The sequence below is a fragment of the Hippoglossus hippoglossus genome, chromosome 8 (assembly GCF_009819705.1).
Source record: "Hippoglossus hippoglossus isolate fHipHip1 chromosome 8, fHipHip1.pri, whole genome shotgun sequence".
NCBI lineage: Eukaryota > Metazoa > Chordata > Actinopteri > Pleuronectiformes > Pleuronectidae > Hippoglossus > Hippoglossus hippoglossus.
The window spans coordinates 17,731,824-17,748,213 of record NC_047158.1 but is presented as its reverse complement, the minus strand read 5'-3'; the positions used below and the strand labels follow the sequence as shown (position 1 = coordinate 17,748,213).

Genomic DNA, 16,390 nt, shown 5'->3' with positions numbered 1-16,390 from the left:
AATCCCGTGAATGAACATAATGCTCATATTGATCGTGAGTGCGGGGCTCTCCCAGATGCCCTTCCGCTGTGATGGGACCTCGGGGGTTTCAACCAAACAAAGCATTGGGGTTAAATGCTTGCTTTAATCAGAGCTATCCTGATTAACTGGAGCAGCCCTGCTCCCTCAGGGGTCGATAGCTTCTCTGGCTGACACTGCCGTGACATGGTGGGCAGTGGCAGCACGTAACGTCAGGTCAAACCCAACAAGTGTGTTGAGAGTGTCAGGAACAACTTCAATCTAACCAGTACAAACACTTTGTTGTGTCGCCTCAGAGGTTGCAGCACCAGCACCTCGTCTGCACCTTTCTGATCTCGTTCTAAGTGGCGTTCCAAACAAGTCGCTCCAACTTCTGGCTCTGACTGGTGTACTTTAAACACAGAAAAGGCCAGTTGTTAAATGTTGAATGTGGCTTGTTTGTGTGAAACCCACATTCTTATCTTGATCAGTAAAGGGCTAGAGCGCAAGTGAAGGTTTTCTGTGTCATAATGGGATCAGATCTCTTCCTGGTGTACAAGCAGTTCATACATTGTGGCCATATTTGTATGAAAATGGTGAGTTGAAAGGTCACGTACCTCTGTTCTTTCATGCCAACTCAAATAACCTTTGTAAAAGCTACAGGTACAGCAGGAGCCAACGATTATCCCAGACTGTATATAAAGATGGATGACACGTCTCCAATCAGTGAAGCCAAAATATCCCAGATACCAACAATGCCATCTTGGCTCTTGGGGGTCTGCGCAGTTGTAATACCACCGACCAATCGCAAGCATCAAATAGCTAATTTTGAAACCAAACTCAACAAAATAACTTAAGAATATGACAGAAAGCTACTTTTATAAATATTTATCTGCTAACATGTAGAATAAGTTTATGACCTTTACTGCAGCCAGCCACCAGGTGGCGATTGAGACGCTTTGGCTTCACTTTTGGGGAGCTGTCAGGTCGTCCATCTTAAAAAACATCTTTACATCTCCACTCCCAAAAAGTGTGTTGCACAACACATTGTTTGTTGAGGAGTATCTAACAGATTAACTTATTTGCATGAGATCTCATTCTAATGCAGACAGAAATTTAGTATGTTTTGTATTTGGCTCTGCTTGGTAATGGTGGTTAAAGGCAAAAAAGGTAATTTATGTACATTTATACTCGATTGAGGTGGAGAAGTCGATTCATGTATTCAACTGTAGAGAGGAAACAGAGGCAGATAGAAAACATCACGTCCATGAGGAGCGATGCTGATGATGATGAGACCTTCAAAATACTACACGAAACATAAAACACCACATTTATTTTTTTTAGGTTTGACCCTCGCTATTTAAATAAGAGTCATCTTTATAAATTCTCTTCCTCTGCAGTGGTTCAGCAGCAACTGGAGAATTAGTGCGACCTGTGTATTTCGATGCGGCCACATCTCAGCCTCGAAGGCCCTCTCTCTCTCTCTCTCTCTCTCTCTCTCTCTCTCTCTTTGAAACCTTTTATGAGAGAGAGAGAGAAAAAAGAGGTGGTTTCATAAGAAACTGTTGGAGTTACAGGGCAATTACTGTTATGTTCTCTGATGCCTGCATAATTGATTTTAAAATTCACACAGATGGGATCCTCTCCCTCGCTCTGCGCCTCTCACCGCAATCTGCAACGGAGAAACATCCCTGTGTGGTGTTGCTCAAGGACACTCCAGCAGGGTTGGGTCTAACCGGAGCACATCAACAGACAACAAAAGAGGGCGAGAAAAAGAATTAGGCTCATGCTCAAACCAGCAGAGGGGTCCTTGGATCCAGGTTTTCTGTGGAGAGAAACAGCAGGCCTCTCAGTGCACCGGCCCCCTTGTGGAGTTTCAGATGGAGCTGTCCACATACAGCACGCCATGTGCCGTGTCCAGGAGCGACGAGTGGATGCTCGAGGGCCGGCTGTGTCGTGATGCATACATCCATGAGAGCTCACTGTTAATGCGCTGCAGTACGGAACAATGAGCATGAGTCTTTTCTCCGCGTCCCCTCTGCTTCACTGTCTTGACTGTAAACCTGCTGCTGCTGCTGCTGGAGGAGCGGCAGCATTGTCTGGATTCTCCCTCAGTATCCTGAGGGAGTCGATGCAGGGCGCCTGTCACAGCCGAGTCTCTCAGATCATTTATTATTGATTCTGCAGACATGAGGTGGGTGGAGCAAGGAGGACAGAGAGAGAGAGACAGGGAAAGTGAGAGAAAGTCTGTCTCCAGCAGAAAATGACATGTAAATCATGATGTGGAAGAAAATCCAAACAAAAAGGAGGCAGGGGAAAGAAGCTAAATTGGGAATTAGAAGTTATTTAGATACAGAATCATCATGTCCCTTGAAAAGAAAGATGGCGTTGCGGTTGGCCGTGCGATGTTTTGCGTTGGGGCAGTTGGCCTCAAAGCTTTGCCTTGTAGCAACACGCTCCCTGCCTCCTGCACGCTGTTGCGCCTCAGGCAGACACATCCCCATGTTGTCCCTCATCGGCAGTGTTCCCAGCCGTGGGTCAGCCGGCCCTGACGTTAGGTGCAGAGGCTCCCTGGGGAAACAAGTGGCCGCACGCTGCCAAAACACACTGTGCCAGGGAGTAGAGCAGGGAGGGTGGCTGCAGATGGATTTCTTTTTACTCTCTGTTCTGTCTGGGTGGCTGTGGCTGAGCGGGGGAGCGGTTGTCCTCCAACCAGAAGGTCGGCAGTTCGATCCCAGTGTTCCCCATCTGAATGCCGAAGTGTCCTTGGGAAAGATGCTGAAACCCTGAGTGGCCCTCATAGAAGGGAAAAAGTGCTGCTAATAGATGCACTGTATGAATGTGTGTGTGAATGGCAAAGCTGTACTGTAAAGTGCTTTGAGTGATCATCAAGCTCAGAAAAGTGCTTTAAATACAAACCATTTACCATTCTGTCATTGTCCCACAGTAAATGATCCTCGATTTGTTGTATTAAACCATTTGTTCCAATATGTGTCTTGTAAAAAAAACACGATTGCGTGATTGTACTTGTTGGATTTTCTACAAAAGCCTGAGCTGATTGTTTGTTATTAGGCCCTGAAGATCTTTTGCGTTCGAGCAGAAACCCATTTCCCAACTCATGTCGTTCAATGGTGAAGCTTTATTATCCACCAAAATTCCCATAGGCCTAAATAACATAGACGTCTAGATTGTTTTTTTTACTGATTCCTCCATTTTCTCTTCCTCTTCGGTCTAACGTGTTTCAATTGAACGTCCTTAATTCAGAACAACAGCAGTTTGTTCAGTTTTAAATTTAAAACCTTTTCACACACACAAAAACACTGAGTGATGCACAAACCTTTGCAGACAAATTAAAAGAAATTAGCTGAAAACAATCTGTTTGCAGTACATGCACAATGAGAAACATTTCATAAACACAATAAATCAAATGGAGATTGCTCCTAAACCTGCATGCTCTCAGTATTTGAAGCATCCGCACTGATAATCCTCCAAACTTTGAACATTAGATGTATCATTGCAGTGGATAAATAGGGATTAACTCACAGTCCGGCGGAGCCACAACCTGTGCGGCAGCCTGAGAGAAGTGCCGGCTGTACAGAGCCCAGGGCGAGGACATAAATCACGACTCTGACCCGGGCCCACCGAGAACCAACAGTGTCGATGGTACTTTACCGTGGCCGCCATCGATCACGTCTTTCAGAGCAATGCACTTGTTACAGTCGTGAAAATACAGTGAACGCATGCAAAAAAGCACTATCCTCATCAACCACTGTCCGGCTCTGACACTCACAACAAACCTCCAGACTGTGTTCAGACAGTAAAGTGGTGAGAGGCTCGGATAAAGAGATTTCGTCCTTCAGCAGAGGAAACTGAAAAGTCCTCCAAACCTTTCACCTGCATCATTCTGCACAGTGAAGGTTGAACCATCAAGTAAATGAACAATAAGGAAAATGTTTTTTGGACACATGCTAACACACCACGGGTCGAGATTTGTGTTATGAAATCAACTTGTCATTTAACTAACTTGAATTTCAATCTCATGTATAGACTGTGTATGTATGTATATGTAACCCATCCACAAGAGGCTGATGTCACTTGTGGATCCTGGGTGTTTAGCACTGTAACCTGACGTCTCCCATTGCAAACAATGGTTGAATATATAAAACAACCAGGCTGAGAAATCAAAGTAAGTGAAAAAATAATGGAAACAAAAAATTAACCATCTTCTATCCTGACCTCCACACTTGACATGTCATTCATAAAGATTAATTGACTGTACTATCTTCTAACTGAGCGTTAAACAGTGTTAACTTCACCTTAACTTCTCAATACAAGCAACACCCCCCCCCCCCCCCCCCCCCACCCACCCACCCCCCCACCCACAAGTGTGTTGCTCAGTCATCTCTTGCAAAAATTCTTCTTCTTCTTCTTCTTTTTCTCTCAATAACACGTAGTTATGTTGAAGTTACGATTAAAGGTGTTGGATGTGATTAAATGTTTACTCGACCTATTGGGACGGCAAAGGATGCCTCCAATATCCCCAAATCTCCCGTCACATCGCCGCATTACATCTGTGATCAATACTCTTGTTCCACTAAAGGTGTAAAGGATGTCTGCTGCTTTCTTCAAGCATCTCTATTTTTTATTTCCTTCTGCATGTTCAGGAGTGCCTCTATCCAACGTGGACTGCTGAGGCAGCGTGCAGCCGCAGAAGCATCTATAAAAAGTGTCCTTAGTGTCTCTAAACAGCCTCTTACCTCCACCTCAGCAGAACCAGCCCTGATGCTGACTGCAAACATTCATGGTTTGCAGTGTTAGGTCAGATTGGACGGTTAATGCTGGACTGGCATGGCCTTTAATGGAGGTCACCTCTGCAGCACCTCCATGACAGCTCTCTGGAAGCCACATCACTCCTGTGTATAGTGTGTAATATGTGTGTGTGGAAGGTGGAACAAATGAACTATGCAGATGGAGCTGCAGAACATGAGGGTTTTTCAAGGACTCCCTTTATTTTTGATGGTTCAGCGCCTCTTAGTGGTTGTCGTTAAGGATTGCAGGATGCTGGGCACTGCAAATAGATACAAATGCAACCAGCTTTTTTTAAAGTAAAGTTTCTGCACCAGTGACAAGAAAAGTTCAAATTACCAGCTATAGTCGATACAGGTAGATAGGAGGTAGGTAGTCGGCTGGGGTGGTGGGTGGGTGGGTGGGTAGGTAGGTAGGTAGGTAGGTAGGTAGGTAGGTAGGGAGGGAGGTAGGTAGGTAGGTAGGTAGGTAGGTAGGTTAGGGAGGGAGGTAGGTAGGTAGGGAGGGAGGGAGGTAGGTAGGGAGGGAGGGAGGGAGGGAGGTAGGTAGGTAGGTAGGTAGGTGGGTAGGAGTGACCTCTTCAATGCTACAACAATAACCACAACATTATATGGGAATTACATCATGTTATTAACTTTGCCTAACATTTGTTTGCAGAACTGCTTTGACCTTTCTGTGCTTTCTTTTCCAATTTCCTATATCAAAGTGACACAGACCAAACATCGGTCCAAAGGTTGTTTGCTGTGTGAAAGCAAATATGAAAGCGAATACACACCCACGCCGGGGGAATTAAAGATAGAGACACTTTCTGATCAGGGCTCTTCATCTCTTGTTCTTTGTGATCTCACTTGAGTTGAGTTCTTGTAAGAAGCTTGAATAACCTGTCCGCTGTCACGTCACAAGTCTGAATCTCATCAACTCGGAGGGACTGAGACCATAATAATTAAATCTGACTCTCCCCTAACGTTATGTATTTCTCCATAAATCTTCCCAAACACTTGATGATTTCTTTTTCTGTGTGTACATCATTTATAAATCATCACTACACTCTCTGCAGTTAAAGTCTGGCACAGCTGCTAAGATCTTAGTTTGTAGCCTATAAATGATTCAGAGGCTCCATCATAGTTTCATCTCTCAGTTTTTAAAGAGGGTATACGGAGCGCCGGAGAGAGGATTAAACACGTCGGTGTAAGGTGGTGTTTGTCAAAACAGTGTGTGTTTGGATTTTACACTTAATATCGGATAAGAGATTGTATCATTACTCAGCCGGAATCCCTGCAGCCCAGTAAAAGAAAACTGCAGATGATATTAACAATTTAAGAGGTGAGCTCGTGGGTAGAGAACAGCCTTTAGGTCGGTGCATAATTCTCAGTGTTGGTTGTTTTGGGATTATAGCTGCAAAAGCAACAGTCTAATCTCTGATATAACCACATGTAGGAGACGTGTCTGTAGATGTGTGTCATTCATCATTAGGTGTTAAATCATGTAAGAAGCTTCCAGACCGGATCCATGCGAGAGAGAAAAGTGAGGAGGGCACAGGAGGTTTCTAAAAGCCTGTTGAAATGATCTCCTCCCTCGTACACTAATAAAACAATGAAAATGCTTGATTCCTGAGGAAGTGGCAGCCATTTCCTGGTCAGTCAAGCAGCGCAAGGAGTATGTATGATAAGACGAGGTCCACCCCCCATCATCCCCCACTGCACTACCACACAAACTGAAAGAGTTTCTCTTCCTCACACTCCCACCTCTCACTTCCTCCGGCCCTCCCCTGTTCTTCTCGCGGCCCTTTGCTGCCCCTGTCTCGTCGTCCCTCTGCAGCCGTATTTTTAAACTCCCAGCAGTGAACCACCATCGGTCAGGATGGACTCCAGACCCCCCAACCTGCTGCTGCTTCTCACCGGCCTCCCTGCACCTGTGTAAGGACCCACTGTTGTTGCTGCTTTCAGCTTTTTTCCTTCAGCAACTTATCTCCTGATCCTGACGTTTTGTTTGTTTTCTCCTTTTTTCCAAATACAGCCCCGTTGGCCAGAGGACAGGGATGTAAGTATAACTGCGTACTGTACATTCTATATATCTGTTTCTTGTTTGGAAAAATGTGGGCCAGGGTTTCTGCAGTGTTGAGACAGTTTGAGGTCACCATGTCCTCGCTGGTATAGACAGAGAAGCTATTTATACCTCACACGTTTGTCTTTTTGTCGTTGTTTTTGATAAGAAAATGTGCGTTGTGTTTCGCACTCCTGACCTCCTTGATATTTCAAGTCTTTCATGTGATTCACTGAAGCTATTTTCAGTGGTCCTGTCGGAAGCTGGGTATTTCTTTCAATTGGCTCAACTCGCTTCTTTAATATGTTTTCAAACTCTTTGCTTACGAGAATAATCTGGAATTCCTAACTAGGTGGTTATAGAGAATGATATGACGTGTTTATATGAAATAAATTAACATTTTGAGAAATACACTTTGTGCAAAGTGCTCGATGAGACAATTGTCACCACTCTCATGTCTGTCCAGTCAATGAGGCCACAGCCAGCTGCTGGTTAGCTGAGTTTAGCATAAAAACTGAAAACAGGAGGGATGCAGCTGATTTTCTTGTGTCGAGGTCCAAAGTTAAACAAATCACCTCTGAAGTTCTCTGATTAACATAACGTCTGTTGTTGAGGTTTTAAGTATTTTAGAAATAGTCAGGTGCATAACCCGGTGAATTATCATTATTACACAGTTTTATGCAGATGAAACAGTTGCATTAAGACTAGAGAATAAGGGCGGCATGGTGGTATATCTATGTTTTCCCCGAAGAAAAATAGATAGCTAATTGGAAGATTATTTTATAAAAGTAATATTTCTAATGTCAAGAATGCACTTTCTCAGTCTACGTATAATTTCTTTGTAAAGTGGCTGAGGAAGGCCCAGCCATTCTCTGCCTCAGTGACTCCACATCTCTGAGCCTGGCGCCCAAACCAGCAGCGGCACTTTGAGGATGTTGACTAAGTGATTGTATTGGTGGCTGTTGAGGCAGGTTACACCGTGTTGTTGTGCTGAGGGAAGAGCACAGGAGCGATAAATCAACACAGCGCTCCCTGGGGGAGGAAAAGGGTCAGATGCTGTTTGTTGAAGCTCTTTCCTTCCTTTGGCAGCTCCTACTTACTGTGTGCAGCACATAGAGGGCAAGGGAGCCACTTTGCCTTTATTGTGCAAAAAATAACACACCCTGAGTTCTGTATTGTGTTACTGCTTCGGTCTTTTGTGTTGATTTTCCATGAGGGAGACGTTAAAATATTTCTCTGTAACATGTTTGTGTGTCTGTGTGGAACCTGCAGCGTACATTATAGATGGCGTCGGCCTCACAGTCCTACCCAGCAACACAGTTGAGAGCGGGACACCAGTGACCATCCACTGCAGGGTCAGCGTCAGTAGCGAAAACCTCCCGAACCTGACGCACACTTTCCAGCTCAAACAGGACGACGTTCCCATCCACACCACTATCACCACAGAAAACAAAGTCGAGTACAAACTCAACCCGGCCAGGGCCGCCGACTCTGGAAGTTATGAATGTCTGGTCACGGTTAAAGACAAGAGCAAAAGAAGTTTCATCCAAAAGCTCGACGTCACAGGTAAAGCTGGAGTGGACAACTTGGCACAATATATTACATGATTTTTTTTTTATTAGTTTTATTTGTCATAATTGCTTTTGTCTGGTGTGGTTACTGTAGTGTAATCTAAAAAGGTAATAAAATTCCATTCATCATCATAGATGGGTGGGGGGGCTCGGTTTATCTAAACCAGTGGTATGTTATTCCAATAATTCATATTACTGCAAACCATTTTTCACAAAGCATGATAGAAGATACTTTCTGCTGAAATGTTGCGTTACAGCTGTTGACGTTTAAATTTTGGATGTCAGAATTTCTTTTGGCATAAAAAACATGTTTTTAAATTTCCTGTTTTTGACTCAAAACAACCTTATTTACTTAGAATCATTGTTTCAAAAATAATAATATAAGTTATTTATAATGAATGTGGCAAAGCACACAAAAACTGTCACATTTATCACACTCAAAACCACACTTCCTTTTCTCTCTCTTTGGCAATACAGGGTTCTTTCGCACATCCAGCTTTGATACATTCATCATACCAGGCAGCTTATGAACGTGTACTGTTATATCTGAAGAGCCAGTATCAGTATGGGAGTAATGGCTTTGCTTTCCATGTCTACTGGGTTCTCCTCTCCTCTCCAGGCCTGCAGACCCCCGTCCTGTATCTGAGTAAGAGGACCTTGTACAAGGGTGATGACTTCAAAGCCATCTGCAGTGCTCCGGATGAGAAAGGGTCCCTCATATTCAGTTTTTTCCAGAGATTTGGAAACGAAGAGCCTCAGAAGATGAAGCAGGTCGCAGCCACAGGTAACACATCAGAGACCACGCTTGTCCTGAGACACGTCGGAGACTACTTCCTGTACTGCAACTATGAGATCAATTTGGTTTCTGGGACCAGACACTCCAACCACAGCACTGAGATTCAAGTGATAGTCACAGGTGATAAAAAAAGAGTTGTTACATCACCCAGAAAAGCTCAGATTGCCAGAGGAACGATGTGTGACTTACTACTCTGAGCTGTGTCTTGCAGAACTTCAAATTTCCCCGATCATGAACGTGCTGCCATCTCCTACCGTCTATGAGGGTGACGTCATAGAGGTCGTCTGCAAAGTGGTGAATTCACTGCAAGACGTTAACGTGTTCCTGACGAGGGACCGGAGGATCCTCAAGGAAGCCCTGGTCAGCCTCAATCACCGTTTCACAGCGCAAGACGGCGACTCAGGGGAGCTTGTGTGTAAGGCAGAGTGGGGCAATGTGCAGAAAGAAACCTATCAACAAATCATAGTCAAAGGCAAGTACTGGAAATCTGGGAGGAAATGTCTAATATGTCCTCTTATCTTACGTTTAAAATACAACATGTACAGTATAAAGATTGCGTCATGGTTAATTATTGTTGTCTGACCCCAACAGAGCTGTTTTCAAAGCCACGCCTGACTATGGAGCCTCTTGACATATTTGAGGGTGACCGCATCAAACTGACCTGCTCTGTCACTGTTTACGTTCCTGAGCGGATCAACCACAAAACCATGGCGTTCACCATCTACAAAGATAACGTCGAGGTCATCCGCTCAGAGACGTACACCACTGTGGCAGACGCGAGTAGAAATGGCAACTACACCTGTAAAGCCCGGAGTTCTTATCTTGCAGAACATTTTGAAAAAGAGAGCCCAGCGCTTGTTGTTAAAGCAAAAGGTGAGTCGTGAAATTACAATTCTATGGACCTTTATAGAAGACAGTTTGTCTGTCGGCAGATTCACAACTGTGTGTGAAACATCACCCTCAAAATGTACTCAATGGAGTCACATATTCATGGTTCCCAGATGATGAACCCTAATTGCTCCCCTTACGTCTACTTTAGAGCCACAACCAGGTTTTAATTGAAATGTGTTTAGAATTATTGGATTGTCTTGAAACATAGTTCTGACTTTCATGATCTTCTGAGGATGAATTGTAATCGCATTGATGATCGTGACTTTTCATCCGGTGATATCATCAGTTAGTCATTCAGTTAACAAACACCTGCTAAACCAATGAGATTCCAATCAGCCGAAAGCTTCACTTTGTGTTTAGTGCTAATTAGCAAGTGCTAGCATACAGTAAACTAAGATGAAGCAACAGACAATTTCTTACCAATAGACCTAATGAAAGAATGACAAAAGGAGGGAATTCTTTTACAAGCATCATACATAACAACATCATTTTAGCTTTGCTCCGACTGTGCCTACAGGCTCAAAGTGATGTTAGCATGGCAGAAGACACTTAGGGCTTAATTTTAATGATCTAAGATCATGATCTAAGGTGCGTAGTGAAAGTGCTTTTAGGGCTTATCTAAATAATCAAATTTTGCCTGTTTCATGATGAATAAATTACCTCTGCACCGGGTACATGGTGAGTGTCATAATTAATCATAATTCGTTAATTGTGTTGTAACATGCAGTAAATCAGTCAGACTGCCACCTCCCATGAAACCTAGATGTGCCTGCACCTTGACCTCCTAGCGCCTGCAACAGGCGCTAGGAGGTCAAATTACAATTGTGTCTTAAACTAGCAAAAACACTTGTATCAAACTTTGAACCATTTTTTCACTAGATGTAAGTGAAGTTTTGTTCATCTGCATCTTGTTTGTTATGTTGTATTGACTAACTGGCTAATTATCTCTATCCCCAGTTCTTCCTTCAAAGCCCGTGCTAAGCGTGGTGGGGGGTACGCTTGTATTGGGAAAGCGCTTCCAGCTGCTCTGTCACAGTGACATTGGCACTCTGCCCATCAAGTACACCCTACATGGCCTTCGAAAGGTAATTGGAGAGAGGTGGGTGAGCAGGCCGGGAGAACAAGCCCTCTTTAACCCACCAATCATCTTTAATAGCTTGGAGTTAAACAACTTTATATGCCACGCAAGGAACAGTCAGAACCATCCTCCCATGGTGGGATCAGTGCAGCAGCTATTCGATTCAACCAACGTCATAGGTTTGTTGGATGCAGGAATAATGACAATCATTTGAACTAATGTAAAAACATTGTCGATGCAAGTCTAATAGGGATTTTACTCTCTGCAGAGCCTGTGACAATACCACAGTTTTCAATAGACCCCAGCATGGGGGATGTCTCGGAGGGGCAGGACTTGACCCTCACCTGCTCTGTCCAGAGAGGAAGTTCTCCCATAACGTTCACCTGGTATCGCGCCGAGACAGCGGGCGCTCTTGCTTCAGAGAACTCAAACAAACGTGAGGAATCGTACTTCATACGCAATGTCATGCGAGAGCACAAAGGGGATTACTACTGTGAGATCACCAACCCAGCTAACGAAACCAAGCGGAGTTCCACTGTCAGCATTAAAGGTGGGTTTCGTCCTCAGTTAACAGCAGTGATGATGTTAGTGCACATCTGTCCTTGTGTGATGACTTTTTGAAAACAAGAGGTAAGATTCATTGTATTATTGTAAAGACGAATAATGGTTTATTATCTTGTTGTGTCAGGGTGCTCTGGTTTCCTGGTAAACAGCTCGCCCTCCATGTTTATGAAACAAAATGGCCCCAAGCTAATTTTTACGTTAAACGTCTTTGAAGCCACTCAAACAATGTAAACTTTTAACAGTGTTGTTAAAGCAGAAACAATTCATCTACACCTAATTTTTACACAGTCTATGGCATACACACAGCACGGGTACACTTATGATGTAGCCAAGCTAACAAGCTGCTATCTGCCACGATGAGCCCTTTATACCTGGATCTGAAGTGGGTGCTCTTCCATTGAGTCCACCATGTTTCTCCACCATGTTTCCTCTACATGTTCTGAAGGGGAGGGTGATGCAAGGAGTATTCAGTTACTGCAATATGCAACGCCACCTCTAGATGCCACCAAATCCCACACACGGAACCTTTAAAAACAAACATTTTCCGACCGAAGTATCTCAAACGGAGGCGCTGACCTGTGAGATGCAATTGATCCATTTTACCAGTCCACATGGCAGCTGCCTATTTAGCTGTGGCCACTTTTATTTGACTTAGCAACACCGATAAAGCATTTTGGTCCAAGATGCTGGTGCTAGTGCGACATCTAGTGGCAGCGAACATAGTACATATAACCTTATATCAAAGACAGCAATTAAATGTTAATGAAATTATTATATACCATATATTTGTGAAAGGTACAAGCTGAAGATATTGAGGTTTTGTGAGAAGATTTGGAAATTAGTTTTTTATATTTAAATCATGATAATAATTTAAATATTTGTGTCCCTACAGTGAAGTTGGCCCACTGGAAGAAAGGTCTGATTGCAGGCCTCTGCATTCTGCTCGTACTGGCCTTGGTCCTCGTTGTCGCCCTTAAAACACGTCTCCTTGTATGTGGGAGGAAGAGAACAGGCGATCTGTCAGTGTGAGTTCTTGTTCTTGTTCTTATCAAAAATCTCTTTGTTCTAAAGGTGAAGTAATGAGGTACAAGAAGTGTTTTGACTCCCACAGAGCTTCCTGTTTGAAAAAAGCTGATTGTGGTTTTGTGTCCACCTCGTCGTAGGAAGTCAGCCGGCACCAAAGTAGAGCGGCTGAGTCTCACCCAGGCGGAGGTCAACGAGGCTGCAAATGGTAAAAACCTCTTCTGCTGATAATGCAACAGCAAACTGTGCTGAAGTAAACTCATTTTAAAAATGTCCCTCTTCTGTTTAATGCCACTTGTTCTAGATTGTACTGACTCAACAGCTGGTGTTGTTCTTGTTCTCTCTGTGTAGTTACACCGGGAATTATGGGGAAAAGTGTTTGGAGTGAACATGTATCAGGCTCTGGTGGGTATTAGAGACTGGACAGACCAATTGTTTTTAATTTTATACATGTTTTTAATTTAAATATGAGTCCGTTCATCTTATTGTGAAAGATTTTCTCAATATCTCAGCATATAAGACACAGCCTTTAAAAATTGGTCACAAATACATTATTTATGTATTCATGGAACATCGTGATAAGTCACTAAACAGCTGAGCCCTGTTGTGTTTACTCAACTCAGATGTTACAGAAGTAAATTATGCATTTGTTTGGGACTATTTTCACCAATGAAATGTGCATTAATAGTTATTACTATTGGGGGTGTAGGTCAAAATTAACTGTCAACAATAAGAGGGATATAGATTTTCACCTGCCAAACATTTCTTTCTTCTTTTTTTTAAATAATATGAAATGCAATGAACTTTGTGCTGCAGAGTCCGATGACCAGATTAGTGAGCCTGCTACCGCACCTCAATACACAGAAGTGAATATCGGCGAGGCAGATCCGAATAGAGGTGAGTTTACCTCAGAGCATTATTATAATCTATCGTTAATTCAACCCGACCCTAAGAACATAACCCGAAGTATTCCTGTGTTTGTTCCGCGTTAGCTCCGGTGAAGAAGGGCACGGACACGGTGTACAGCGAAGTGAGGAACTCCATGCAAGGTACGACTGACATCCTGCCCTTCATTCAACCCCCCCCCCCCCCCCCTTGTTACGCTCTGAGAGAAATCAGGTCACAGGCTGCCATTTGAAAAAAAAGAGCGGCACCAGGAAACGGGATCGGCTCCGTTTGTAAACATCGGCATTGTTGGTGAAAGAATGTCCCATGAACACAGAAGGCCCGCCAGGTGTCCACTTCCTGCTTTCATCAAAGAGAACTTCCTGTTCCTACAATCAGAGAGAAACAGCGGGTACATCCGTTCAGACAGAGTGAGCAACGCGCTCCATTGTCTGATGCTCCAGAGGGAAACTCTGGTCCATTGTTCGGTCATTGGTTCCTAACGGCTCCTGGCTCTGTACACGTCATTATGTGTCACACAGTGAGGCAGCAGGAGTGAAGGAGAACATAACGTCTGGGTTGTTTTTTTGTGTTCTGGCAACATGCTCACTCATAGGAAGAGACTTTATTGGCATATAAATAATACTGTGACAGATGTGATAATCTCCCTGGTTTCGTTAGTGCTGATGAGTTTGCGAGCCCTCAGACTCCTCTTGTTTCCTGAGTTTGTCCTCTGGCTTTGTTTTTGCAGGTGTCCCGGATCAGACTGATGGTGTAAGTAGCAGCACACGTGTCATATTCAGTGCATCCACATAACACACAGTCGTGAATCTGCTGTGTCTTTGCTCAGAGTGACCTCTCATGGACAGACACAGTACAATAAACTGAAACTCTGGTGTCAGTTCTTTTTCTATGCACACAGATAACTGAGAGTGTAGAAACTTTATTTTCCAGCATCATGAATTCATGATAGTTTACGAATAATTACAAAGGAACTGTCCCGGAAACAATCACGTGATTTGGCACCAATTATTTAATAAGATAAGATAAGATAAAACTTTATTGATCCACATACCAAGGAAATGTAGTTGTTACAGCAGCAGGCAGCTCAGAATGAGGTAGAAAATGTAAATTAAAATATTTCAAAAGGCAATAGAATTAAAAAATATATATTTAATTCAAAAATGCAGATTATGTACATGATATACACATTTCACTGTAGTGGTTTGTACAAGGACATATTGGGATGTTAAAAAAAAGTGTTTTATTTTTCATGAGGGGGTTGTAGAGTCAGTTTAATTAAGTTTAATTGTTTTTTAACAGGAAGCCAACATCGAAAACTGTATTTGAAAGATGATTTAGCAGGTGGAGACGGTTTTGAGAAACAACATAAAGAAACTTTAATATTTAGTTTGTAAGTCCCTGTGTCATACTGGTGTCTTACAGTCTTTTAGTCAACTCACAGCAGCTTTATGCATATAAGCTATTTACAGACATTCAACAAACATTATATATGTGATAATGATATCAACAAAAACGTCCATAATCCTTATGAACAGCGGCTTTTATTGTCGACCAACTAAAGTTAGACCTTTAGAGCTTTGTCTTTGGTTTAGTTGGTTCCAAATTATAATTATGTTTCCTGTAAACCTTTCAGCAAATGCACAAGAAATTCTAAAACTGTTACTGTTCTTGTTAATCCATCACTACTTTGTTCATTAAGGTGAACGAGCTGAGGTGATGTTATCAATCACGGACGGTTAATTACAAGGAGCCACTCTGTCATGCTGATAGACACAGGAAACAGTGTCGTGTAGTAACCTTGTGTTCAACTCTCTTCACATGAGCCTCATATTTCATTTTTTTTGTCCCCTATCAGCAGGGGTCAGTAGAATATGCGGATCTGAATCATGATACAGATCGCCACCGTGACCAAGATGTCCAGCATGACCACGTGGACGGACCTGTCCAGCATGACCACGTGGACGGACCTGTGCAGCATGACCACGTGGACGGACCTGTGCAGCATGACCACGTGGACGGACCTGTGCAGCATGACCACGTGGACGGACCTGTCAGTGTCGACGCCAACATTGCTGACCAAGGAGAATGAGACTGAAAACTGGGCAACAAGGATATTTATTCCCTTATTTATCCAGCTGGAGTAAATTGTTCTGAAACAACACTAAGAAACGACGTGTAGTTACACAATGTACTTTAGTAAAGCTTTGCAAAGAAACACTCCACCCTGTAAATTCACCTGCTTTGCTCTGGAGGGCAAATAAAATGTTTTTGTAAAGTGTTTCTCTTTCCTTCACAAGAAAAATACCTTCAAATCTACATCCTTCTTCCACAGACTCTAACTAGGCTGCTGCAAATAACACTGTGTTTGGAATGAATGGTGAGAATCATTTTATACAGCCTGTAATTTTCAATAGAGAATAAGCATGAATGCTGCAGTCATCCCTTTTTCAGAAGTGGAGATATGTCATTGAAATGTTCTTGGTTTATTCTGCCTGTGCAAACGCAATATGCAGTAAAGATTAAAGGTTGCATTTAAAAGCAATCTTTCAAACAGAATTATTCCGGGAAACTATATATTATGCAAATCTGACACAAATCTTCACTTATCTAAAGCATTTCTGTTCCACCATTTATTTTATTAATCGAGCCACAGTTTCATTAAGACTGTGTGAAAACCTTCTTCCTCTAAATCAACCCTGAAGCCATTTATTG

At 43.0% G+C, this 16,390-nt stretch overlaps 1 protein-coding gene across 1 annotated transcript; it reads left to right on the top strand.

Annotated features, from left to right (window-relative positions):
• The first annotated feature begins 2,379 nt into the window (after positions 1-2,379).
• Positions 2,380-15,953, top strand: pecam1 (platelet/endothelial cell adhesion molecule 1). The gene is made up of 16 exons (XM_034592806.1): positions 2,380-2,530; positions 6,525-6,719; positions 6,820-6,843; positions 8,119-8,412; positions 9,037-9,333; positions 9,425-9,685; positions 9,805-10,086; positions 11,062-11,361; positions 11,451-11,732; positions 12,639-12,771; positions 12,910-12,977; positions 13,121-13,174; positions 13,586-13,666; positions 13,762-13,818; positions 14,406-14,428; positions 15,534-15,953. Exons 1-16 carry the CDS (start codon positions 2,380-2,382, stop codon positions 15,765-15,767), a joined length of 2,736 nt encoding a protein of 911 aa, XP_034448697.1. The 3' UTR covers positions 15,768-15,953.
• The last annotated feature ends 437 nt before the right edge of the window (positions 15,954-16,390 follow it).

Coding starts and splice junctions, on each gene's coding strand:
- pecam1 (XM_034592806.1), top strand. CDS start 2,380: ATGGCGTTGCGGTTGGCCGTGCGATGTTTTGCGTTGGGGCAGTTGGCC. Junction 8,413..9,036: donor CCAAAAGCTCGACGTCACAG/GTAAAGCTGGAG, acceptor TCTCCTCTCCAG/GCCTGCAGACCCCCGTCCTG. Junction 11,362..11,450: donor CGATTCAACCAACGTCATAG/GTTTGTTGGATG, acceptor TACTCTCTGCAG/AGCCTGTGACAATACCACAG.